Source organism: Orcinus orca, chromosome 1 (assembly GCF_937001465.1).
Source record: "Orcinus orca chromosome 1, mOrcOrc1.1, whole genome shotgun sequence".
Classification (NCBI taxonomy): Eukaryota; Metazoa; Chordata; class Mammalia; order Artiodactyla; family Delphinidae; genus Orcinus; species Orcinus orca.
This window is the reverse complement of record NC_064559.1, coordinates 60,758,451-60,785,249: the sequence shown is the minus strand read 5'-3', so window position 1 is coordinate 60,785,249 and position 26,799 is coordinate 60,758,451. Positions and strand designations below refer to the sequence as shown.

The 26,799-nt window shown below is 41.6% G+C and overlaps 2 protein-coding genes and 1 pseudogene across 2 annotated transcripts; 2 read left to right on the top strand and 1 right to left on the bottom strand.

Moving 5' to 3' along the window:
* Window positions 1-114: 114 nt before the first annotated feature.
* On the bottom strand, window positions 115-26,031 carry SLC19A2 (solute carrier family 19 member 2). Its single transcript, XM_004269738.4, has 6 exons — window positions 25,588-26,031; window positions 18,800-19,402; window positions 6,038-6,260; window positions 4,750-4,942; window positions 4,273-4,414; window positions 115-2,074 (listed from the first exon to the last, which is right to left on the bottom strand). Exons 1-6 carry the CDS (start codon window positions 25,786-25,788, stop codon window positions 1,946-1,948), a joined length of 1,491 nt encoding a protein of 496 aa, XP_004269786.1. The 5' UTR covers window positions 25,789-26,031; the 3' UTR covers window positions 115-1,945.
* On the top strand, window positions 11,880-15,357 carry LOC125965625 (putative POM121-like protein 1). The gene is made up of 2 exons (XM_049716069.1): window positions 11,880-11,968; window positions 12,199-15,357. Exon 2 carries the CDS (start codon window positions 12,265-12,267, stop codon window positions 13,048-13,050), a length of 786 nt encoding a protein of 261 aa, XP_049572026.1. The 5' UTR covers window positions 11,880-11,968; window positions 12,199-12,264; the 3' UTR covers window positions 13,051-15,357.
* LOC125962824 (uncharacterized) lies at window positions 13,678-13,783 on the top strand (annotated as a pseudogene).
* Window positions 26,032-26,799: the final 768 nt, after the last annotated feature.

Genomic DNA, 26,799 nt, shown 5'->3' with positions numbered 1-26,799 from the left:
AATTTGTCCTAGTCGAAACAACTAAAAGATTTAAAGAAGTAATCCAAAGCTCCTAATACAGCAAAAGATAAATTAAAAACAATTCTGATTAAAAAGGAAAAATATACTGTAAAATATTTATTTAATAAGTTTATAATCTATACAGAATTGAATAAAAAGTACAACAAATTATTTTCACTTCTTTACAAAACTGCATACAGTACAACTTGCAAATTGGGTTCAGCATTCTACAAATAGGGCCACACACCAAGATGTAAACTTATTATTGTCTTAAATAAGTAAAGGCTCTAACTGTGTACCACAAACTTTGAATTAAATTCCAGGGAAATACTGCTTTAGTATTGATTGTACCACAGTCTATTTTATTTAAAAAATTAAATAAAATTCCTCAAATACCACTTTTCTACTTGTTTCTGAGTAAACAATTCCCTATGTAGCAAAATAAAACACAACAAAGACAAAATATAAAATTAGAGGCTGCTATTTACGATATCACTTCCTCTTCCCTTACTTAGCTAGTGTTCTTTTCCTTTCCCTTATTCAGAAAGGAAGGTGAGTGGAAACTGACTTATTCTTATCATTCATTTGCTTCTAAAATTCCTGCTTACATAAATGAATATGTCAGTTTTGGAATCCTGACACTATTATTCAGTGTTTACCTATGTCGTTCTAAAAAAGTTAACCTATTTTTTTTTTAAGATTAGGCAACAAAATTGGCTTCAAGATAGTTACGTCTCAGGCTAGCAGCCACTTGGTAGACTAACTTCCCAATTAAATGTGCACAGAATAACATTTTTTTCAAGTAACCTGGAAATGGAATCAATAGCAATTCTTATTTTAAGCAAATATTCAAGATGATCCACCTTTAGAAACAAAGGCAGATTTAATGTACAAAATACAGGAACTAAGTCTATCCTAGTTCCTGTCCCACCAAAATAATTAATAAGAGTCTCAGTTTGTGAAAAAGACCTTGGAATGATCCAACTCTTAACGACATCTTTATCTTGAATAAGAAGGATAAATAATATAAAAGCTATAAATGGAGATGAAGTTATTTTAAAAAAGACTTTTCCATTTTATTTTGGAGATAAAAGTGCAAATACAAAATGGGTTAGTTGTATCTTTAGCCCATTTAGTAACTTTTCATCATAGAATTAATAGTCCTTCATACTGAAGAATAAAAGACAAGCAAACCTGCCTTAAGTTTTCTGATTAGGTCACTTAGATTTTTAGCAGGCCTCAAAACTTGCCTTACTATTTAACTAAATTAGCTTCTCTAGGAAGCATATGAATAATGTAAAAATGAAAAATCCACACAAATACATAATTGTCAAGATGGGAATTGAGAATATTTACACAATGAATTTTTTAAAATAAATTATTAACGACACATATTCCTTATAAAACACCAAACCAGAGCACATATTGTCAGTGATAGGAACAACTTTCATCTGCAGAAACACAAATGCACATGAATAACACAGAAATAAGAATTAAGTTGAACAGAGGCAGGTGCTATTAGAACATATTTCTGTTCTGACCTGTAACACCTGTGGCCCCTGTGAAGCCCTGGTCCCACCAGGCCAAGCATCTGGCTAATCTGATACAGAAGTACTTGACCTATGAAACACCAGACTCACTTGCTAGCAAGTATACACCACCACGTGCTGCTTGATTGCTCTTGATTACTTGGTTTTCAAAAGCAAGCTCACTTTCAAATCAGAAAAAAGTCATCCTTATATTGGCTCTCGTAAATAATCCATGAAGTACACTTCACTTCTGAACAGTATTCTATTACTCTAGGAGGACAAGGTATAGTCAATTGGCTGCTTTGAAGCCATGAAATGCACACTCATAAATATGTGTCTACACTTTAAAAAATTAAATACATCCAGGCACAGCTGCTGTGCAGAGTTCTTGTGATAAGAAGCTCATTAGCAGTGTGTTATGAAGTGGTCACTTGAGAACTTGATTCTGGATCTTGGGGCTTTCTGTATTTCTTCAAAATATTGACTGCACCATTAGTCAGGAAAACCACAGCAATGAGTGCAAAATAACCAGCGTAGATGAAGAACTAAAGAGGGGGAAAGAATAATTTATAGAATTATCAATTAGAAGGTAAGCTCTTTTATTACATATATGTGAACAGACTCCATAATTAAAGGTATATTCAGTTTCTCTATAAAACTTGAAAAAACATTGTGTGCTTAAACAATGTGCCAGGCACTGAGGATACAAAGAGGCAGCACAGCATGAAGGCTGATTCTTGGGTGCAAATCCCGACTTCCCCCTTACTAGCTGTATGGCCTGGATTGAGAGACTCAGTCTCTGAACCTCAACTTCATTTGCAAAACATTTTGTAATTCATAATATTTCCTAATTGCAGAGTTGTTGGGAAAGGATGAGATTATGTATGCAAATGTTTATTAGCACAATGCTAATGCTGTTAATACTATTGTTTTTATTTTTGTTGCTGTTATAACTGAATCTTGGTCTCTACCCTCAAGCTGATATGATTAACAGGCCAAATTCTGAATATCAAGACCTCTACTCTTGCCCAGAAGAGGGCAGTAGAAGGTCAACTATCAATATATTCCATTATAAGATTACTTTTTATAAGAATCTTTTCTAAGCCAATTTTTTTAAAAATTTTATTTATTTTTTGGCTGTGTTGGATCTTCGTTGCTGCATGCAGGCTTTCTCTAGTTGCGGCAAGTGGGGGCTACTTTTCATTGCGGTGTGCGGGCTTCTCATTGCGGTGGCTTCTTTTGTTGTGGAGCACGGGCTCTAGGCACATGGGCTTCAGTAGATGTGGCACGCGGGCTCAGTATTCGTAGCTCACGGGCTCTAGGGCACAGGCTCAGTATTTGTGGCACATGGGATTAGCTGCTCTGCGGCATGTGGGATCTTCCTGGACCAGGAATTGAATCCGTGTCCCCTGCATTGGCAGGCGGATTCTTAACTACTGAGACACCAGGGAAGTCCCTCCGAGCCAATATTTTAATGTAACTATGTTGTTTATCAACATCATCATCATTTTTCTTCTTAAAATAACTTACTAACTACTGATAAGCTAACACTCTGAGCCAGGTCCTTTAAAATTCTGTTTCATTTTCCTATAGGAAACTCATTAATTAATCATGGCAGTTACAAGTTTCAGCACAGCCCACAAAATTCTATTATTCTATACATTTAAACCTACCACTTCTATAGCAAGATGACAAGCACCTAGTTACTCTTCTACCCTCCACCCCAAATGAAAGTACCTAGCCCTTGAGAGGTCTTCTCAAGGTTTTTATTGCAGGTAGTAACTGGGAAATACTTAAGTAATTCTTACTTAAAAGAAAGTAATAAGTTCCCATTCCTCTGCTCTGTCCACCCCCTCCCCCATCCTTTTGTGAGGCAGCATGATGCAGTGGGAGATGCCTAAGCTTTGGAGTCAGATGCTGGTTTGAATCCTGGTTCTGCCATACTATTATTGAGTGTGACCTTAAACAACACAACATCTCTCAGACTCATTTTCTTGATGTCTAATCCTGATAACAACGCTGCACAATTCTATATAAAGTACCCGGCACATAGAAAGCACTCAATGCACATTACCTATTTCTCTTTTAGACCTCCTCAGTAAAAACAAAGTTACTTACTGCTAACATGTTAGGTCTTTGTATTCTAAGAAAACTAATATGTAAGGAAGGAAGGAATAATGGAGATGGAATCATTTGGGCTGAGATGAGGTAGGGTAGGCACTTTTTTATTCAATTGCCCATTTTGCTGAAGTACAGAACAAGCCCTACCTACAACTCACAATCAAGAAGGCATATACAACTATACAATTCCTGAGTGAATAAAATTATTCACACTGTCTCTGTTTGTGCAGGTGTTTTCTCAATAGGTCATATGTTAAGAATCATAATGCTATTCAGCAACAGGAAGCCATTACCTTGGTATTTGGGTGAGGGGTGTTTTAAATAAAGAAGCAGGAGACTTAGAGAGCTCTGAGGTGAAGCATGGCATCTCAAACATGAGATGTAGTATTCCAGGCACAGAATTTAAAATGGAGGGAAATAATGGATGAGGAAGCAGAAGGGCTTGGCCTGGAAGGAACCAATATTACCTCTCAGCTCCACCAGGCTGGTTAATTATACACAGAAATGTTCTAGGGCCTCATCAAAAAGATGATATTGTTTGAATTTGTTTCCATGAAGCATGCTCCACTTCTGTTACCCTGATCAACTCATAACATCTTCAGTACCGAAACAGAGATCTTACCTGAGGGGTAATTTCCAAGCCAAGGCCACTGGCATCTACCACAATTAGAGTGAGCAGAGTCTGCAGTGCCAGAGCGATGAAGGTATTTACACCAAACACTAGGGCGTAGCGCTCCATGCTGAGGTTTGCAGCAATCTGAAAACTTAAAAAATAAAAAGAACGCATAGACAAGAATTACTTCCAGGATAGTGTGAAGAGTAGCCCGTACTTTCTACTGTCAATTCCCTTCCCAACCAAGTGAAGAATATTTTGTTGCTAAATGATGTAAACCCCATGCAAACATCTGAAAACAGCAGGAACATTTAAACAAGGAAATAAAGAACCTTGCCTAAATGCTTCCTCAGGAGAAAAACTGGCAATACACATATAATGCTTCCTCCCATTTGCCTCTTTTAACCAGAAAATTTAATTTGTAAAGAAACCAAAAAGCTAATCCTGTCAGCTCTTCCTAATGGTTCTTTGAATCAAAATACATACGTTGCTATAGTGATGAGTAACATGTAGATGATTCTGAAGACAACGTAGGATGCGTAGCACACCCAAATGTTACCCACGGTGTCCATGATGTACACTGCAGCAGCAATCAGGAGAGAAAACAGAGACAATGTCAATTCTCCCCAAGTGGACCAGGATAATTTTATGTAACCAACTGCAAACACAGCAACAGCACCTACAAAACAAAAAGAGAAAATTTGTCATTTTGCTACCCAAATACTATTTCAATAAATTAAAAATTCATCTTAGATTATTACATTTTAAGATCTTTTAACTTTTAAACAGGGTAGCTCAAGATTATGGAGGGCCTTGAAAGACAGGCAGAGAATTTTGGACTTGATGGAATAAATAGTATGGAGCCATGGAGAGATGATGAGAGACTGAACTAGGGCAGCTGGTAATGAGAAGGAAAAGGAGGATACAGAGCCAGGGACGCTGCTAAGGAAAAACTACTGAGGCGGACACAGAGGCGAGAATCAAAAAGAACCACTGCTTGTAGCTTGGCAACACGGCAGGATGGCTCATCTCTCTTCCCAACTGAGGGGCAGTTTATTATGTGGTAAAATGATGATGATTATGATAACGATAGCTAAAATGTATGGAGTGCTTTCTAAGTGCCAGTCACAGTTCTAAGTGTTTACAGAAATCATATAAAGTTTTCCAAAACCTTCTGAGGTGGGTCGACAAATTAGAAAGGGACAACAGAATAAAATGGCCAAAGACACAGGCTCTGAGTTCAAACCGCGACTTTACCACTTACCATCTATATCATCTTGGCCAAGTGATTAACCTATCTGTCCACAGCTTCCTTAACTGTAAGCTGGGGATAATAATTACACCTATCTTAGGAATTCTGTGAGGACTGAGAGAACATACATAAAGTCTTTAGAGCAGCGCTTGGCACATATAAACAATATATTTGCTACTGTTGTTATAAAGTATTGTATAGGTTACTCCAAGTTTTTCAACAAGTGGCAGAAGAACCCAGTAAATCAGAGATAATGGAAACCTAGATAAGAAGACAATTTAGAGGACCATTATATTAGGTTTCCCAAAGGTTAAAAGAATTTAAGTTTGTTAGTCATAGCCCTCCACCTCATGTGCAATTCTAAATTGTCCTCCTAAATTATAAAATCAGAGCTCAAAATAAGTAATCCATTCTCTGGGGTTACTTCAAACTTGGGAGGGGAGAGAAAATCTGATTATGGTTGACTTCACTACCAGAGGAATCTCCCCCTCCCAAGCTGCCCTACCACCCTGCACTGCTTACCCAGTAAGGTTGAAACGGCCTCCACGCCACCGTTATAGATGGCAGCATGACGAGAAGGCATCACCTGCTCCCACAGGCCCTGTGCATAGTTCACGACTTGAAAATAGCCGCAGGTGGAGAGGGCCCACCACACGGACCAGCAGAGCAGAGGGCGAGAAGAGTAGCACACCAGGAAATCATTCCACAGGACCTTCAGCACAAGGAGACGGTCTGGCTTGGATTCCTACACAGAAAAAGGGAAGAAGCCAACTGTACAGAAAGCAATTGTATAGACTCAATTTTCTATTCAACAGACTTTTTTCTTGTTCCTTGTGAAAACCAATTGCTTATTTCATATATGTGTGTGTGTGTGTGTGTGTGTATGTATAAACTTCTTAGCAATTACATTTATCCCCCTGGGGAAAAAAACACATTCTTATATAATTTTTGCTTTGAATGCTCTATAAACATTAGTACATCCAGCAAATGATATACTGTTTACAAAATGAAGGTAGAAAGATGGTCAGAAATCGCGTACTTTAGCCAAAGGGAGATGACATTCCATATCTCCCCATACAATGGCAAGCAACATTAAGAATAAGCAATAATTTGGGCTTCCCTGGTGGCGCAGTGGTTAAGAATCCACGTGCCAATGCAGGGGACACGGGTTCAAGCCCTGTTCTGGGAAGATCCCACATGCTGCAGAGCAACTAAGCCTGTGTGCCACAACTACTGAGCCTGCACTCTAGAGCCCGTGAGCCACAACTAGTGAAGCCCACGCGCCTAGAGCCCGTGCTCCGCAACAAGAGAAGCCGCCGCAATGAGAAGCCCGCTCACCGCAACTAGAGAAAGCCCACAAGCCCAACGCAACCAAAAAAAAAAAAAAAAAAGGCAATAATTAGCAACCCTAGTAAATCACTGTTCAGGTAGAATCCATGAATGAGAACCTATCAGATTCACTGAAAGATAATGGTTAAGACAGAAATCTTAGAAAGAAATAAATCAAAATATTAGCAGCAGTTCTCTCTGACTGATGGGGTAATCAGTGATTTTAATTTTCTTCCTTACACTTTTTCTGTTACCCAGTATTTATGGGAAATATTACTATTACAATGAAGTAATAAAGCTACTATGCATGTAACTGAGTGAATCAAAACATTACTATGTACCATCATCCCTGGACTATGCCAAGAAGTCAATATGAGATTCCAGACATCCTGTGAAATAGCTATCAAAGGTTGCCATAATTCCGGAGCCTCGCTCAGAACATAGGAACTTTTACTTTTGCAACTAACATGGGAAGGCAAAATGAGAGAATCCAAAGGGACCAAGAGGAAGCTAACTGTGAATTAGCATATAAGAGCCAGGATGTGTGACAGGAGCCATGTTACACATTATTAACACCAATGGCAGCAGCATGATTCAACCCGCTTGCTGGCTGGAACCCATATCTTGCACATGAGAACCTACAGATGTAAAATGACTACTCCCACCTGCTGTCAGCCCTTTCTCCTTTATTTTTAAAAACTGAGGTATAATTGACCTTTAACTTTATACTAGTTTTAGGTATATAACAATGACTTTATATTTGTATACAATGTGAAATGATCACCACAATAAGCCTAGTCAATATCTGTCACCATACAGTTATAATTTTTTTCCTGTGATGAGAAGTTTTAAGATCTACTCTCTTAGCAACTTTCAAATATGCAATATGGTATTACTAATTATAGTCACCATGCTGTACATTACATCCCCAAGACTTATTTACAACTGGAATTTTTACCTTTTGACTCCCCTTTACCCATTTTGCTACCCCCTACCCCCTTCCTCTGGCAACTACCAGTCTGTTCTCTGTATCTATGAGCTTGGGGTTTTTGTTTTGTTTTGTTTTTAGTTTCCACATATAAATGAGATCATGCAATATTTGTCTTTCTCTGTCTGACTTACTTCACTTAGTATAATGCCCTCTAAGTCCATCCACATTGTTGCAAATGGCAAGACTTCATTCGCTTTTTAATGGCTGAATAAATAGTGTTCCAGTGTGTATATAAATTTGTCCGTATACCACATTTTCTTTATTCATTCATCCACTGATGGACCCTTAGGTTGTTTCCATATCTTGGCTATTGTAAATAATGCTGCAGTGAATTGGTGGGTGCCTGTATCTTTTTGAGTTAGTGTTTCCATTTTCTTTGGATATATACCTAGAAGTAGAATTCTTGAATCATGTGGTAGTCTGATTTTTTAAAATTTATTTATTTTTGGCTGTGTCGGGTCTTCGTTGCTGCATGAGGGCTTTCCCTAGTTGCGGCGAGTGGTGACTACTCTTCGTTGTGGTGCACAGGCTTCTCATTGTGGTGGCTTCTCTTGTTGCGGAGCATGGGCTCTAGGTGCACAGGCTTCGTTAGTTGTGGCGTGTGGGCTCAGTAGTTGTGGCGCACGGGCTTAGTTGCTCCGTGGCATGAGGGATCTTCCTGGACCAGGGATCAAACCCATGTTCCCTGTACTGGCAGGCCGATTCTTAACCACTGCGCCACCAGGGAAGTCCCTGATTTTTAATTTTTTGAGGAACCTCCACACCGTTTTCCAGTGACTGCAACAATTTACATTTCCACCAATAGTGCACGAGGGTTCACTTTTCTCCACATCCTCACCAACACTTATTTCTTATCTTTTTGATAACAGTCATTCTAACATGTGTGAGGTGATATCTCATTCTGGTTTTGAGTTGCATTCCCCTGATGATTAGTGACACTGAGCATCTTTACATGTACCTGTTGGCCATCTGAATGTCTTCTTGGGAAAAATGTCTATTCAGATCTTCTGCTCACTTTTAAATTGGATTCTTTTTTTGCTATTGAGTTGTATGAGTTCATTTTATAATTTGGATATTAACCCCTTATCAGACATATGATTTGCAGATATTTTCTCCCATTCAGTAGGTTGCCTTTTCATTGTTGATGTTTTTCTTTGTTGTATAGAAGCTTTTTAGTTTGACGTTGTCCCACTTATTTTTGCTCTTGGTGTCAAATTTAAAAACACATTGCCAAGACAGATGTCAAGGAGCTCACCACGTATGTTTTCTTCTAAGGCGTTTTATGATTTCAGGTCTTACATTCAAGTCTTTAATCCATTTTACGTTAATTTCTGTGCAGCCCCTTCTTTAAATAGAACCTTTTAATAGGTATAGTTAGGTGTTTATAATACCAAGTTAAATGCTACTCTTTTCTTAGCTCAGTTATATGCAGAGGGAGATTTGTCTATTATCAAGCCAATAGCTAGGATGGAAACTTGAGAATAAGTTTGCTTCTTTTATTGTGCTGTTGAAGGACACAATCCTAATTCTTGCTATAAACAATGAACATTTTTTTCATGACGAAAGGAAGACTATCATTATTTTCTCAGACATTGATATTTCATTACCCAAAACATAGTACAAACATATACAATGAGCCTTAACCAATGCGGACAAATATAGTACATCTGGTTTCAAGGAAAAGGAACCAAAATATGTATCATGGAAGAACTGGTGTTTGAGACAGGCTTTGGGAGATAGATAAGATTAGAATAGAGAAACAATTAAGAACATTCAAAGCAAAGGAAACAAGAACAATAGCACAGAAGAAGGCGCTTTCAAGGTGTACTTAAGAATCGGCAATGATAAAGTTCTCTTCCACCATAAAAGGCTTCTGGGACACTCTGTCCTGCTCTGGCCTGCTGTGCACTTATCTTGTTCCAAGAATACTCATTCTTGCCTTTGCCTGGTATCTCGTAGAGCCCTAGTTCATAAGCCCTAGTTCAGGGGCACTGGAAACCTTTTAAGAGTTGGCACAGAGACCTGCCTTTGGCTACTCTTTTTCAGGGGAGATAACACCTATCTGAGCTTCAAGGGCATTAAGCTGCCAAAGGTAGGGGGCACAGCCATATACAGCTACACACTCTCTCCCTCCATCCCAACTCAGACATATCCATTGGCAGGGGCCCAACTGGAGATATCCAGAGGGAAAGGCTGTGACCACAAATGAAAAAAAAATGGGGAGGGTCAAAAGACAGACTTTGTCCTTCACACAAGTCTTTCTGATCCTGACTTTTAGTGCTCAGGGCCAGCCTGGTGAGAAAGACAGAATACTGCCCAACACAAACCTCCCCCCAGTCACTTTCACCATTATGGTTTCAATTCTTTGGGTTCTGAAGGCTATTCTGACATGAAAAGAAAGAAAGATCAGTCTTGAATTAACACTGAGTAAAAAACCATAAAGTTATAAACCTACATGTAGGTTATAATTTCATTTACTATAAAATCTGTACAAACAGAGATATTTAGAAAGGGCACTAAAATATTAACAGTGGTAATCTTTGCACCCAGCAGTTCAGATTATTTTGACTTCTTTTTATGTAGTTTTCTGTATTGTTTACTTAAAAAATTAAGTATGAATCTTTTAAATAAAATCAGTAGAGCTCCAGTTCCCTCACCTGTAAAATGGAGACAGTGATACCTATATCATAGAGTTTTAATGATAGTAGTTTTAATAAGAATGAGATAATGAATATAAGATTTTTGGCACAGTGTCTGGTACCCAGGTCAAAATAAATGGGAGCTGAGATGATGAATCAGCAGCGTACTTGTCTACACTCAGATGAGAAAAATTTCTGAATCTTAGGCTTTTTACAGTAAAATGGAAATTAATGCTTACTTCAACAGGTTATTGCAAGAACTAGATAAGCATTATTCAGTATGTAGCAAGTGCTCAATAAATGTTGGTTTTCCTTATATTCTATTTACCATGACTCATTAACATAATCAACAAATAGGTCCTGAGTGCTGTTATTCAACTTTGGACTTCCAGGCCCCATCTGCCTGTTAGCGTTCACTTCTTAGAGTTTCAACTGCATGCTGTTTGTCCTCTATCTTGCTCCATGCGGCTCTCAAGCCCTCGTAATATGACCACATTTCTCGTGCCACATGTAAAAATTCTAACATTTTGCAGATACTGAATTAAAAATCTATTATTTACATTGACTCCACCATTTTCATTTTCCTGGCGTGTTCATTAGAAAATTCAAAATTACATATGTGCCTGGCATTATGTATTTTTTGGTGAGCAGTGATCCAGAGGATGGAAATGTATGCCTCCTTCGACTCCTTAAACTTAACCCCACTCTGGGGCAATGTCCCAGCCAGGCAGAAACTGCAGGTGGAGCTGGAGACCTTGAAGAGTTTGGCTATACTTCCAGCTCAGCCCAAAGCCCAAGGATGATTCTGGACTTTCATTCTGACTCGTGCATTTCAGATCTTTCTGGGTTTGGACCTGGTATATATGTCCCTCCCAGTCCGCCCTGCCTGCCCCTTCAGTTGTCACCCCAGCAGGATCTCGGTGGCTTGGGCACTTCTGGGTTTTTTGGGGTTTTTTTTTTTGGCACTTCTGTTCTCAGCGGCTCTCTCCTCCAATGTTACCAGGTGGGAGGGCAGGCGGACGCACAGGCGCTGATGCCAAATCTGCCACCTCGGGCGGCGGCTGCTGAGCCAGGTACCCTGCTCTCCAGCTTTCCCGCTCTGGTGGCCGGGGACCCAACCTGTACAGTTAGAGCCGGCCGGAGGAGAAGGGACAGCTGCCCTGCCAAGAAGCTCATCACCCTCAAGGCAAACACCTCCAACCCTCAGACCCCCGGGAGATTCAGAAGCGCTAGACGGTCCAGGGGCGCACATCCTCACCTGCGCGCCCCAGGGCCTGACGTGTACTCTGCGCATGCGCCACCCCTCCCTAAACCTTTGCGCCCTGCGAACACACGCCCATTGTTCGCTCACAGGTTGCAGAGTATAAAAAGGCAACAGGCCAAAGAGAGCGCACTCCGCTTTTGGCCGAGTTGACAGCTGAAGGAGAGTGCTCGGAGCCCAGCTCTCTATCCAAGGACCGACCTCACCCAAGTTCTCTAGGGGCAGTTACTTAGGTAGGCCCTGCCCCTCACCCCCGCCCCGGGCACTGGGGGACCAGCACCTGCCAGGAGGGTTCGGCTGCCCCCAGCCCGCTCCCCGCGCCCACCGACTTCCCGTGGCCGGCCCGGGTCACCCAGCTGTCTATGGCCAGCTATCCACTCGCAGGCCAGCCCACAAGTGTCCAGTGACTCTGCATCTGCGCTTTGCCACAGAGTCTCTGAGACCCCATTCTACCATCCCGCAGACCCTGCGCTCCTTTCTGGGGGTCCTTATCTCCATCTGCAGTCGAGGCCATCGGAAGAAGGCGGTGATGGGTGCTCGCACCTCCACGACATCCCGCAGCTCAGTGTCCGCAGTGGACACAGTCACTGTCAGTGTGGCGCGGGGGCCCACGACACCCAGCTGTGTCCCGAACTACAGCACAGATAAGACGGTGTTGAGGGCCCTGGGAGAGAGCGGGCAAGGGATGGCCAAGCAGGAGGAAGTCCCCACAGTCACAGGGAGGAACGAAGACCAGAGAAGCAGCCCCGATGACACCGGGGGCGCACGATCTGCATTTAGGCCCCTGGGGGGCTCCTTCTTCGTGCCCAGGCCTGGACCTCTGCAGAGAGACCTCCACGCCAAGAGGGCAGAAGACAGATCCAACAGGAAACTGCAGACCTCTTGTATGAGCTCCTGCCCCCAAAGAAACGCCATCACGAGCTCATATAGCTCCACCCGAGGTTTCCTGCCAGTGAAGAGAAGGAGGGGTCCCGCCATACCGCAAGGGCTGCCCCAGAAGTCTGCAAAGAAAGGGAGCAAGGAGGGCCCTCCGTCGCCCTCTGCAGCTCCGGTGGTTTCCCAGAGGAAAAGCCAGCCTGACAAAGATGCAGAGGCAACAAGAGGGCAGAAACGGCCCTGGAGGAACGTCTCCCTCACACCTGACGGTCCCAGGCCCCGAAAACGCAGGATTCCTCTGCTGCCGCACAGGCGAGGGGAGCCTCTGAGGCTGCCCCCAGCCCCTAAGCTGGGTTTCCGGGTCACCAACGAAGACCTAGACTCGGAGAAGGAAGCAGCGTTCCGGCGCATCAACAGTGCGCTGCGGGGTGAGACCTAGGCCATCGGAGGCCTGGGCGCCGTGCAGCCTTCCTGTCCCTTCCTGCTGCCTGCCGCAGGGGCTGCTTCTCCGCAGAAAATGTTTCATAGTTATTTCTATTTTAATATGATCATGGTACATTAAAATATATTAGTGCTTGCCTGTGAATACTAAGGTCGCTTGACTTGTAATTTTCTATATTGTTCTATATTTTTGTGACTAAAGGCATTACATGGGGGAATTAAAAGAATATCTTGAAGCGATTTTGGCTTTTGATCTGCCACTAATTCCTATTTAACCTTAATTCAGGGGTCGGATTCTTTGACCCAAGGAAACAGAATAGTATAAAAAGAAAGAATGTGAGTGTCAGAGGGTGGCAGTGATTAAGTATAGCAAGAGACGCCTTTGCAAAAGTTACTGTTGGTCCCAGAAGACTCTCACTTAGCTGTGTGACCCTGGGCAAGTCACTTCACCTAAATATCTGAATTATAGGGCTGTGCTGATGATTTAAAAGTGACTGGGCACGGTGGACGCTCATAAATCCTGGGTTCTCAATAAAGCCACTGCCCTGCTCCTTGGTCCTTTGGAATTACTATATTAGTAAAATTTATACTTGACAGTAATTTTAGCTTAAAGTTTATTTTGTCTATTTCATCTCAGCCTTTTGGCTAAGATCAAGTGTAGTATCTGTTCTTGTCAATTTAAATAGCAAGAGAAAAGAAAGAAAAATAACGGGCATGCCCCCACACTCTTCAGACAATAGGAGCCTCTTAACCTGTTCCTTTGTCCAGAGACACAGGCCATTTCTCAGTGAAGACCTCTGCCATCACTGAGGTTGCAGGGGAGATGTGGTAACTGGGGAGAAAAAGACCAATGGGGATGACCCCCTCACTCCTCAACATGCAAGCCCCCCACTTTCTCACTTGTCTAGCTAGAAATAAAAGGTTGATCCCATGGTTTTAACTTTCAGCTGCTGCTGGACTTTGCATGCCTTGCGTAAGCTGGGAGACAGAGGCAGGAAAAAACCCACCATAATCACCCTGTTAAGGCCATGAAATTAACTGCCCTGCCCTTATGAAATTAACACTGGAGTAAGAGAGACAGATGATAAACACACACATAAAAGAGAGCTTATAGTAGGAATAATACTATAAAGAAAGTAAAAAGGGTAATGGGCTAGCAAGTGACTTTGGAATGGAGTAATGATTGCTAAGAGTGTTAAATGGCTTTCTGAAAAGCTGATGTCCGAGCTGTGACCTGAGTGACATAAAGGAACCAGCCATGAAGATCAGAATGAAGGGCAGTCCTGACTGACACAATCTCCTGATTTGAAGTTCTGAGGTGGGAACAAGCTTGATGTGTTTCAGCCCAATTGAGAGAGAAGGTCAGAGAGGTTGGCAAGCAGCCAAATTGTATGGCGTTTTGTAGGCCATGATCAGAATTTTTCATTTTCTTCTATATACAATAGGAAAATGTAGGGGGAGGGGATAACTAGGGTTTAATGCCTAGACTATGAAGATTTAAGTCAAGGGCTGATGATTTCAATTAAATTACTTCTGTGTATCCCTACATATGTGAGGGACTGGAGAGGAAAGGAGAAGTTGTTCATGGTATGCCTGGGAAACAGAAGAAAAAAGAGAGTACCTTCACATCAGCTCACAAAACTCAGGATTCTAGAGTCAAGTAAAGCTTAGTGATCATCTGATTTAACACTCTACATTTAGGGGTAGCCTAACTCAGTTAAAGAAAAAGAATTTGTGGGACTTCCCTGGTGGTCCAGCAGTTAAGACTCCACACTTCCACTGCAGCGGGCACAGGTTCCATCCCTGGTCGGGGGAACTAAGATACCGCATGCCACGCGGTGTGACCAAAAAGTAAAAAAAAAAAAAAGAAAAGAAAAAGAGAAAAAAAAAGAAAAAGAACTTGTGATGGAATTAGTACCAGACTCTCATAACTCTTCATAAGGCCCAGAATACCTTCAACAAATTCAAAGGGAAGATGAGAAATTATTTACAGCCTCACAAATAAAGATCTACAGTGAAGGTACAAAGCTGTTCTTGATTATTCATATCTAATGATAAAGATAATAATAGAAATTACCGTGTATTGATTACCTACTTATGTATACTAATTTGAAAGCTCTACATGGCTTTATTTAATACTTGAAATAGCCCTATGAGGTAGGTATATGAATGAGGGAACTAAAAGTCACAAAGAATTAAGAAACTGGCCCAAGGTCACCCTGCTGGTAAGTACTAGTACTGGGGACTGCCTCCCTTCTTCAAAATCCGCTATACTCTGCTTCTATAAATGATATTGAGTACAAGATAAAAAGTTATTTTGCTGCTGTCTGTGTTTTATGGAACTCACACACACACACACACACACACACACACATACACACACACACACACACACACACACAAAGAATGCTTCCTAATAGTAAAAGGTGTCAGTCTACAAATAAAAGTATAGTTTTATTAACAGATATTTATTAAGCATTAATCTCATGTCAAGCCCTGTGCTAAAGAGTTGGTTTAATTTACATCATTTCTAATGGATAAGCTACTTAAAAAAAATCATGTCCAACTATATGCCAAGCACAAAATGAGTCCAGTTGCCTGTTTGGGAAAGAAAATCACTGGCTTTGGCAGCTCCTCCTCCTGCAATGTCAGCACCCTCTGCCCCAAAGCAGTAGGACTCATTCTGAAAATCAACTTACAAATACTCTAAGATAACTTGTGGACTGGGCTATCACTTTGACTTCTACCTCATTTTCCCTCTTTTTAAGTCAAGATAAAACCACCCACTGACCTAGAACTCTTCTTTACTGTAATTACCACGATTATCATTTATGGTTCATTGATGGGCTTTGTCAACTTAAGATGGCACTGTGATCTCCAATATCCACATTCTAATTTTCCTTCAAGCTCGTCAAAGAAAAGCAAGCAGTATTTTAGGGCTGTACAGCTGCCAAGCAGCACTGCTTGCCTGTCCTGGTGTCGGTAGCTGAGCCAAGGAGACCATGAAACTGACTTGAATCCTAATTTTACCTCACCATGGCCAACATGATGGTTCTGACCATGTTGTTATCCCACCGAAAGACTTCACGGAGCAAGGTACAGATTGAAGTGGATTTCATATCTGCTCTAAAATTATGTCTAGGAGTACATGTGTGTAATTTTGCACGACTCACTAGTGTTGGATCTGAATCCTTATCTCTAAAATGAAAGGGTGATGTGACCTAAAGTCCCTTTAACATGCTCTGATTGTTATATGATTTGTGGTTAGAATCACTTCTAACTCTAAAAGTTTATAATTCTTCACCATATCAAGTACTGACATTTTGCATATCTATAAATAACAAATATCAAGGTGGTCTAGGACAGAGTTTTTTAAATTTTAGATTTCACCTCATTAGTTGGTAATAAAATCAGTTTAGTGGGCAGTGATCACATTATAAAAAAGTAAACGAAATGTGTCAGAATAAACCATTGTGTTGTAAAACTTTTGTTTCATGGATGACTTTGAGGGGTTCAAGACTTCAGTGGAGAAAATAACTGTAGATGTGGTGGAAATAGCAAAAAAAACTAGAATTAGAAGTGAAACCTGAAGTTGTGACTGAACTGCTGCAATTTTATGATAAAACTTGAATGGATAAGCAGCTGCTTCCAATGGATGAACAAAGAAAGTGGTTTCTTGAGATGGAATCTACTCCTGGTAAAGATGCTGTGAAGACTGTTGAAAGGACAACCAAGAATTTAGCGCATTACATAAACTTAGCTCATAAAGCAGGGTTTAAGAGGACTGGCTCCAATTTTCAAAGAAATTCTACTATGGGTAAAATGCTATCAAACAGCATTGATGCTGCAGAGAAATCATTCCTGAAGGAAGAGTCAATCGATGCGGCAAACTTCACTGCTGTCTTATTTTAAGACATTGCCACAGCACCCCAACCTTCAGCAACCACCACCCTGATCAGTCAGCAGCCAACAAGATCGTGGCAAGACCCTCCACCAGCAAAAAGATTACGACTCGCTGAAGGCCCAGATGACGGTTGGCATTTTTTGGCAATTATGTATTTTTAAATTTAGGTATGTATATTATTTTATACATAATGCTATTGCACACATAATAGACTACAGTATAGTACCAACATAAATTTTATATGCACTGTGAAACAAAAAAAATTGTGTGACTTGCTTTATTATAATATTTGCTTTACCTCAGCGGTCTGGAACTAAACCCACAATATCCTTGAGGTATGCCTGTATCACACATAGCTGTCAGCACAGATGAGGAAGATAACTTCCTATCCTTACATACTGTGGACTTCAATTCAGAAACTGGAAGTAGATATTCATCATTTATTGGAATCATTTCACCTATTCATTTAGAAAATTTTTTCTAGAGCTTCCTTTACATACCAAGTTCTGAGGATAGAAAGATGAAGAAGAGACAGACATTGCTGTGGCTTCTAAGACATCTCCAACATGAGCAATATAATGTTGTGCCAGCAACTCAATAACAAAAAAAACAAACAACCCAATCCAAAAATGGGCAGAAGACCTAAATAGACATTTCTCCAAAGAAGATATACAGACTGCCAACAAACACATGAAAGAATGCTCAACTTCATTAATCATTAGAGAAATGCAAATCAAAACTACAATGAGATATCATCTCACACCAGTCAGAATGGCCATCACCAAAAAATCTAGAAATAAATGCTGGAAAGAGTGTGAAGAAAAGGGAACACTCTTGCACTGCTGGTGGGAATGTAAATTGGTACAGCCACTATGGAGAACAGTATGGAGGTTCCTTAAAAAACTACAAATAGAACTACCATATGACCCAGCAATCCCACTACTGGGCATATACCCTGAGAAAACCATAATTCAAAAAGAGTCATGTACCAAAATGTTCATTGCAGCTCTATTTACAATAGCCAGGAGATGGAAACAACCTAAGTGTCCATCATCAGAGGAATGGATAAAGAAGATGTGGCACATATATACAATGGAATATTACTCAGCCATAAAAAGAAATGAAATTGAGCTATTTGTAATGAGGCGGATAGACCCAGAGTCTGTCATACAGAGTGAAGTAAGTCAGAAAGAGAAAGACACATATATATGGAATTTAAGAAAAAAAAAATGTCATGAAGAACCTAGGGGTAAGACGGGAATAAAGACACAGACCTACTAGAGAATGGACTTGAGGATATGGGGAGGGGGAAGGGTAAGCTGTGACAAAGTGAGAGAGTGGCATGGACATATATACACTACCAAACGTAAAATAGATAGCTAGTGGGAAGCAGCCGCATAGCACAGGGAGATCAGCTCGGTGCTTTGTGACCACCTAGAGGGGCGGGATAGGGAGGGTGGGAGGGAGGGAGACGCAAGAGGGAAGAGATATGGGAACATATGTATAACTGATTCACTTTGTTATAAAGCAGAAACTAACACACCATTGTAAAGCAATTATACTCCAATACAGATGTAAAAAAAAAAATCTAAAATAAAATTTAAGTAAAAAAAAATAATAATAATAATGTTGTGCCAGTCCCGGAGGTCATTTACTCCAGAGGAAAATACATTTGTCATCCCTAATATAAATCAACGTTATATTGAATGAATGAATTAATGAACCAATGAAGCAACTCAAGATAAAACCAGAATCCAAATGAATTGAGGGACTTTCCTGTCTGCTTTTCACCATTGGTCTAGCCCCAGAGTAGCAACCACCAGGCATTTAAGGCTGTGCTTACCTGTCCCTCCATGGGAGGCTCCTCTGTATTTAGAGGGATTTTTGATTCAACGTCTTCCCACTGCGGAAGGTGGTTAGAAGCTGAGGTATCAGTAGCAATGCCACCATTGTGTACCTTGACGCCATTTGCTCCTTGGCAGGAGGGAGGAACGTGGTGAAAGAAAAGACTCTTCTGTGGCATAGGGAGAAACCAGGCTACAGCGAAAGCCACAGAAACACAGGTAAGAGAGATGACATTCAGGCTGAATAGGGACCAGCCTGCCACTGAGACGAGGATCTGCCCTAGGACAGAGCCCACTGTGAAGCCCACCAAGGTGGCACTTCGACAGTAACTCGTGACTTTCTGGTACATGCTCAGGTCTACCACACTGTAGATGTAGGAGTAATAGGCAATTTCAGTGGCTGTGGCGATGCCATAGAAGAATTCCAAGAACTGAATGGCCAGCAGTCCCTGGGCATAGAGCAGCATGAACCATGTAACAATAAGGCTGAGTCCCTGCAGCAGAACAACAGGTTTATAACGGAGGAAGTCTGTGGCAAGGAACACAGGAAACAACAGCACCAAGTAAGAGTAAGTCCATACTGGATATATTTCATTGAAGACCTGGTAGAAAAAAGATAAAATCCCGTTAGTGATCTCAAAGGACCGGGAACATTCGTAACAATTTATTCTCATGAAACAATCTACCAGTACCTCAAAGATCTCATTTTTATCAACCAAAGAAATCTTGACAACAATTCTGATAATTGTTTGGAATATACTTCTCCGTTTCCACCCCATCGTCTTTTTCCTAATAAAATCTTCCCTATTCATCAAAGCCTAGTTCAAGGCCTTCCTCATCCTGGAAGACTTTGCTGCAGTTGATAGTGTTTGTATCCCACCACCCAAAAAGCTCTCCTGATACTGCTTTGTATGTGTCAGTCTCCTCAGTTACCTCATGGCACTGCTTCTTAACCATGGCTACACATCTCCCAAGGAGCTTTCAAAAATGTGGATGCCTTGCCGCAGGCATTTTTTAGAAACCTCCCAGGAGATTTTATTATGAGCCAGAGTTTAGAACCATTGCTTTATAGGTTCTTTCAGGGTGGACTTGACTTTCATTTGCACAACCTAACAGCTCGCACACTGTTTGGAAGATACTTGGCTCAATAAATGCTTTGGAAACAAATAAATGTTTTGGAATCATTGTCAGTTCTTACTTCTAGCCACAGAACAGGCAGCCATGATCCTACTGTTTGATTAGGTTTCTCTGATTTTAAGTTTCATTTCTTTGGGGTAACATGAATAGATAAAGAAGGTAAATCTGTCCTACAGTCTTAACAGAGTAACTATCTGTGGATGGTAGCATTATAAGCAACTCTGTTGTCCTTCTTTTTGTATGTCTATACTATGAAAAAAAATGGAAGGTTTTTTTTTCATTAATTTTTCATTGGAAGATAGTAGAAATAATATTTAAACCACAAAGACCCCAGCTGGAATTTCTGTTCCATCATTTGCCGTATGATTTTAAGCAAGTTTTTTTTCCAGTTCCTTTTAGCCTTAATCTCCATTATCAGTAAAAGAGAAGTAAAACCTATGCCACAGGGTGGTTTCTTGCAAGGACTAAATGAGAGAGTACATGTAAATCACTTACTCTTTTTTCATACGTTTAAAGACTTAAGGACTGAAGCTGAAACACAGACCACTAGGGACAATACAAATTAAATTAACTGAACTGTCGTCCCCATTCTTCGAATAACAATCATTGTAGGAGACTTTTCCCTCTTTTTACACCTACCCCATAGCCTAGTAAGTTCCTGGGGCTTTAAGCGAGTCAGTTTTATAAGTGATCATTTCAAAGTTTGGATCAGTGGCCTCAGTTTTTAAGTGCGTTCTGAAAGGTAGTCTTACTAACAGTCTAAATACTTTGTGATGGAGCAATCTAATCCTTGGGTTTGACTTACTTTTTAACTCTCATGTATACCTCAGTTCACCCAACTAATTGTTTTAAGGTTTTAGAGGAACAATAAAGTAAAAATTTTATTTTTAGTAAATTATTATAAAATAATTGCCAATGCAGAGAACAACTATAAAAGGAAAACATAATCTGAAATACATTCCAGACTTGATTTCTGACTGGCTGAATATCAAAAGTGATTTGTCTAATAGCCTCGCCTTCATGAATTCCGGTCTAATTTGTGTTTGCAAATCATCTAGCAACCTCCATTTACCAGGAAACTTTCTTGTGCCTGAATGTGTGCGTGAAAGAATAATCGAGAACTGTAGAAATGATTCTTATTCACAAGTGTGTAAGTTTTATCAAATGAGGAACAAAGTGCACTCGGCTGACTTAACACAGGGTCAGAGGCTTCTCAGTAGAAAACCAAAGGGTATAAGGGCAACCTTGAGATGAAAGCCGTGAGGAGTGAAGGCTTCCCTACAGACTTCACAGGTGTGCTCCATTAGCAACTTCCCACTCCTTTTTTGCCTATAGTTTTATTCATTCTCCTACAGTTTTCTTAAGTGTGAAACTGCCTCCTCTGTTTGACTCTGCATATTTCTTCACCTTCACATTTTCCCCAACATAATACTACAAAGCTATTAGCCACCACACTTCCCCTTTAAAAATACCTTCCTTCCATACCCAGTCTTCTTTGTTCTCCACCACACCGCTTGGGACTTTCACTGATTCTTCACTCCAGTAATACTGTCTGCACTTAGACATGTTATATACCCTTCAATACTAGTTGTCCCCAAACGATTAACTGTGAAGTTTTCGTTATATAAACCTCATCCTTTCAATTATCAATTTAAAGTGTTTATGCTTATGAGTCTAATTCCACTCCTAATACAAAAACCACAGTTTACGTAATGAAGATAAGGAAAAGCAATGCCAAGTAGAAACTAAAATAAAGGCAAGCAGGGGAAAAAGACCAGATATGTTCTCTTTAACTTATTCTCAATGAGAAATCTGAATTTACTCCTAGGAGAGACATCAACCCAAGAGGACCGTCCCTCCCACAGCATTATCAGCATTATAATAGTACATCTCTACTGACACCACACGCTATGCTAATCACCTCACCTATATGACCTCATTTAATCCAAACAACGCTAAGCGGTAGATGCTTTTATCATCTCTATCTTACAACCAAGGAAACAAGGCCTTATGTGAATTGCCCGAAGTTATCCCAGCTAGTCACCGGCAGAGGGAGTATCTGCACCTAGATATTCTGAATCCACCACCCTAAAATGCCCCATTTCTTCAATCAGAAAACTATTGTTGATCATCTACTATGTTCCAGGCTTACTTCTAATGCCATAAAGCAGCTTTTTCAACCTGCGTAGGGGTGCTTTTATGGGGCTTTCATGAAGAGAGAAGACCAGACAATATGCAGAGCTTAGCCACTGTGTCTCCAAAAGTCTCCATAAGACCCCTTCTCTCTCAATGCCTCCAAGCAGAAGCTGTCACACCAGGAAATGCTTCTTTGATGGATACTCTGAATCCTGAAGCAAAACTTCCTACCTGCAAAAATGTACAGGTTACAGACTCTTACTGGCCACACCTGGACGATACCTTCTTATCTCAGGTAAAAATCTGCCGTGTGAGCTAAGGGAACTGATTTTATTCTAAAGTGCCTTTCACAGTTCTTTGGATCAGAGCTTGTTTGTGCTTTCTTCTGAGACCCAGAGTCAAGGGAAAACAGCTGTTCAGTTTTAAGCTCTAATTCAGATTTACACTTTATTTTAGAATCACATTTCAATTAGACAACTAGTTAGTAAGCATTTATTTGCACAACACTGTTTTCAAACTGTATGGAGATTACGAAAACAAAAAAAGAATAAAATGAAGCCTCAGTTCTCCAGGAGTTCTGAACCTAGTGAAGAGCACATACACGTAAATTATTGACAAGGGAGTTAGGAAATATGGGGGGTTGCTCCTTTGAGATGGACCTTGAAGGATGAGAAAGTTAGATCCACTGGATTTATAACTATAAGATTAACGTGGATGGAACTTGGGCATGTAGAAGGCAAGGGGAAGAAGGATGTAGTGGGAGATAAGGGTGTTAAGGAGATAAGAGCCAAATTCTGTAAGGCTCTCAATATTAGGCAGAATAGTTTTAAATTTAATGTCTTAAAAGTATCAAAGAAAGGTAGTGAATATCAAATCCCATGCTGGAAAAGATAAAAATAAAAGGATAAAAGGATATATAAAGGATAAAAGGATATAAAAATAAAGGATAAAAGGATAAAAAATTTTTGGTGATAAAGAGCTCTATTTTATTAAAAGTTTGGCTTTCAACTACTGAAAGACAAATTTTAACCTGTTTAAAATTTATAAAGTGATACAGGTTAATGGTTTTCCTGAAATCTAAGAAAAAAAAATCCTTTGAGTGGAAAGAGGAAATTCTGACCTTCTTTTCCTCCTTTTGTCTTTGGCCTCGGTTAACAACAGCTCTATCTAAGATGACTGCGGGAAAAGTCATCTGAGGGAAGTCTCCTGAGGGAAATACAAAATTCAACACAAATAGACTGACCATGATTTGGCATTTGCTTTGCCTAAAAATCATGTAATATTAAATAAATAAATAACTGTACCTTGGTGAAAACAAGCAGTCAGAAAGGAGAACAACTTGTCCTATTTATTTCAGTTACTAGAGATTTTTAAAAACCTAGGGTTCCAGAGAGGGTGGACAGAGCCATACTTTGCACGACCATCAGAATCGGCCATGATTCTGAGGTCCTCAGACACAAACAACATCCCTTTCCAGACTTCTGGATTTTTCTTCAAACCCTGCCCTCTTCCTCATCTAATTTGCAGTAACAGAAGTGTGCTATGTTTTTGTTACACATTCAGCAAATGTTTCCTAGGCCTGGCCCCTCTACTTTATTGCTATACGCCTCGAACATATTTCACTCACCTAGGCAGCTTTCTGATAAGACAGGACACATGATGGCACATCACACAGCAATTCTGCCCAGGGCACTTGTACAAAACAGTTCGGCTTTCAAATATCAACAATGGGAGCATGTTTCTCTCCCCGTGTGCTTCTCTTTCAGGCAAGGTGCACAAACTGTGCAGATCACGTGGCAGTTCACATGAAATTTTAATTGTTAGCAGCTCACAGACAGTATCATTTCTGCTTCAGTGGCTACAATTCAGATTTGGTGTTTGCTGTGGGTCTCCAGAATCATTCTCTCTTGTATTTACTGAAGTAATTGTCTTCTTGGAGAATCATTCTGTTCACAAGAGTTGGCCCTTTCCCCTTTATTATTGTTTTTAACCAATACTATAATTCAAATAGGTAATGAGTAACTCTTACAGTTCCTTGTGGAGTGGTCCATAAGACTGAGAAGTAGATCTGAAGTTGGGTAAAAGTGCCACTTGCTAGGGGTGAGATAATGTGGGAAACTCAAGTGAAATCCTCAACCAAGAGTTCAATCCCTTCCCTGTTAAGTGCCCTTGAAAATGGAGGAGCAATGCAACAACAAACTGGATTATGAGTAATTACATCCTGCTCTGACCTGTTATGCAGGGATACTCAAAACAGGTGACTACTAATCACAGGGTAGAGAGTAAGGTTTAAATGGGAGGAGTACTTCACAGCAGCTGGGACAGGAAGGCAGGGTGGGAGGAGAAGTAGACATAAGAAATAAGAAACAGCTAACAACTGCCCACTCAGCTTTCACCCTTTTGTTCCAGAAAGGAATACCAGACCTCAGCTTTCTTGCTTTGTAGTGTTCAAGGAAGAGGATGCTGAATCTGCTTTACTTGGGTTTTGTGGTAGCAGCTTGAGTTTAAGTCCTTTTTCAGTTAATATAATGTCTTTCTTTTTCAAAAAACTGGTGTTGAGATTGACCATACACTTTAAAGAGTTAAACACATTTTTAAAGTACACAATGCACTCCAAGTACTTTACTTATAAATCCTCCTGGGGAAGTCAGTCAGCAAAAAGTTCTTGATCATGGACTATGTACTCTTAATTACTCTCAACGTCGCAGCAGAACAGAAAGGAGCAAAACTAACATCCGTGAAGCAACAATTCACAACGCAAGAAAAACTATAATTAAATGTCAACTATGTGATACCATCTAAATATCTGCTTTTATCCCGGGAGGTGGGGTTGGGGGAGCGTGTGGGAAGCGTATTCCTGGACACAGTCTCGCCCAACCAAAAATCAAGACAAGATGATGGGTTCTTGTTGTCTTGTACAGTCCTTATTTGAGCACTTCCATCTCTCAAGGGTAAACAATGCAAAGTAGGGGAAGGAAGAGGGTGCAGCAGGTAGAGGGAAGATCCTTTCAGAAAGCAGGAGTTACTCAGCATCTGGTTCCTTACTTTCCGGCAGCAAATATTTATTTAAATCTTTACCATGTCCAAAGTACAACCTGCTGTTTTCCCTTTTATTCTCCAAATATTCTCCTCCCCCCCGCCCCCGTCCCCGCCCCCAAGCAGGAACTGCTGGATCAGTCGGAGCAGAGTGGGGCTAAGTTCCATTACAGCATCATCAGCACATCGCCTGAAGCACACGTGAACTGGGGCTCCCGAACCGCGTTTCGAGCCCTTCACCTAAGACACGGCCTATCAATCCAACGCAGGAGAGAAAAACAGCGTGAATTAAGGCAGCGCCTTCCAACTGAGAAAAGTCAGCAATCTCTGCTCAGAATGGCTCCCGCGTTTCGAGCGCCTTTCTCACTCCTCCTTTCCTCAGCTACAGCCCCTCCGCCCGCTCTCACCTTTTCCCGCACATCTCGGCGCCCGCGCCCCGCGCCGGCCGAGCCACCTCCCGCCCGCCCCCCGCGCCTACCTCCCTCTTCGTCAGGTTCTTGTCGGGCCCCAGCAGGTACGGGGTCAAGAAGGGCTCGGACGGCCTGAGGCTGGCGAAGAAGCCGTAGGCGCAGAGCAGCGCGGTGGGCACGAACCAGCACTCGCGCGGGACCCGAGCCGTGCGCAGGAGCATGGTGGCCGCCGCCGCCGCCCGCCGTGTCACCGGGCCAGGCACATCCATCTGGGGCGCGAGGGGCGGGGACCCGGCCCGGCCCTTTCCTTCTCCTTTTCCTCCTCGGCCAACCGGAGTGAGGTTGAATCGCTGCCCCAGCGCAGGAACCTGCAATTGCGAGTGGCGCCTCCTCCCGGCAGGGCCAAGCAGTTCTGAGACAGTCGCCTCTGATCGCAGTGACTCCCAGCCTTTCCTGATTGCGGGAACCTCACGAGTCGCCACCCGCCCGCTGAGCGGCAGAAAACCGTTCACGCCCTAAGGCCCACCCTCCGCCACCACCTCCCTGCTGAGAGCCAATCACAGAGGACGCCAGGCACTGGCTTCTGTCCCATTGGTCGGTGGCTCACAAGATGCGAACTCGCGGCGGCGGCGGCGGTGGCGGCGGCACGCAAGAACGCAGCAGACGTACGCTGGGTCGGGCGCAGAGGACTTGTAGGACTCAGGTCAGACCGTGGCTGTTCTGGCGTGCGCTGCTCAAGGGGCGAGCCCTCCGACCCCGCTGGAGGTCGACTAAGTCATCCCTCGTGCTGCAGCTCACCTGTCGGGAATGCTCCGCGTGGGCCTTATCCCCACCAAGAGAAACGCGCTGTTACACACAGTCATTTTCTGATTCTTAACCACGGTCCATTCAGATTTTCCTTCCCAAGTGGCCAGCTCCGGGCAAAGATTTAACCTTGGGACGGGGAATGCTCTACCTTTCTTCCAGCAGCTTTCAGGTTTTAAATTGTATTCATCTGCAGTAAAAAGACATTAGAAGCCCGGGATCTAAACGCTCCGAGGCGTTTACCAAGAGCTGGAGCAGGAAAAAGTGGATAAAGTGCTGTGAAAAGAATGAACGAGCTAGTTGCTTAACAGAAGGATCGTAATGGAGTCCTACTGAAAGGGTTTTAGCTTTATGTCGTTACTTTTTGTAAGCGGGATACAAAGAAAGCAAACATAACGTAACTGTAGATACAGGCTGTTTAAAACGTAAGGGGGAAATCCCGAGTCATTAAAGCAATCACGAAATATCATCGATCT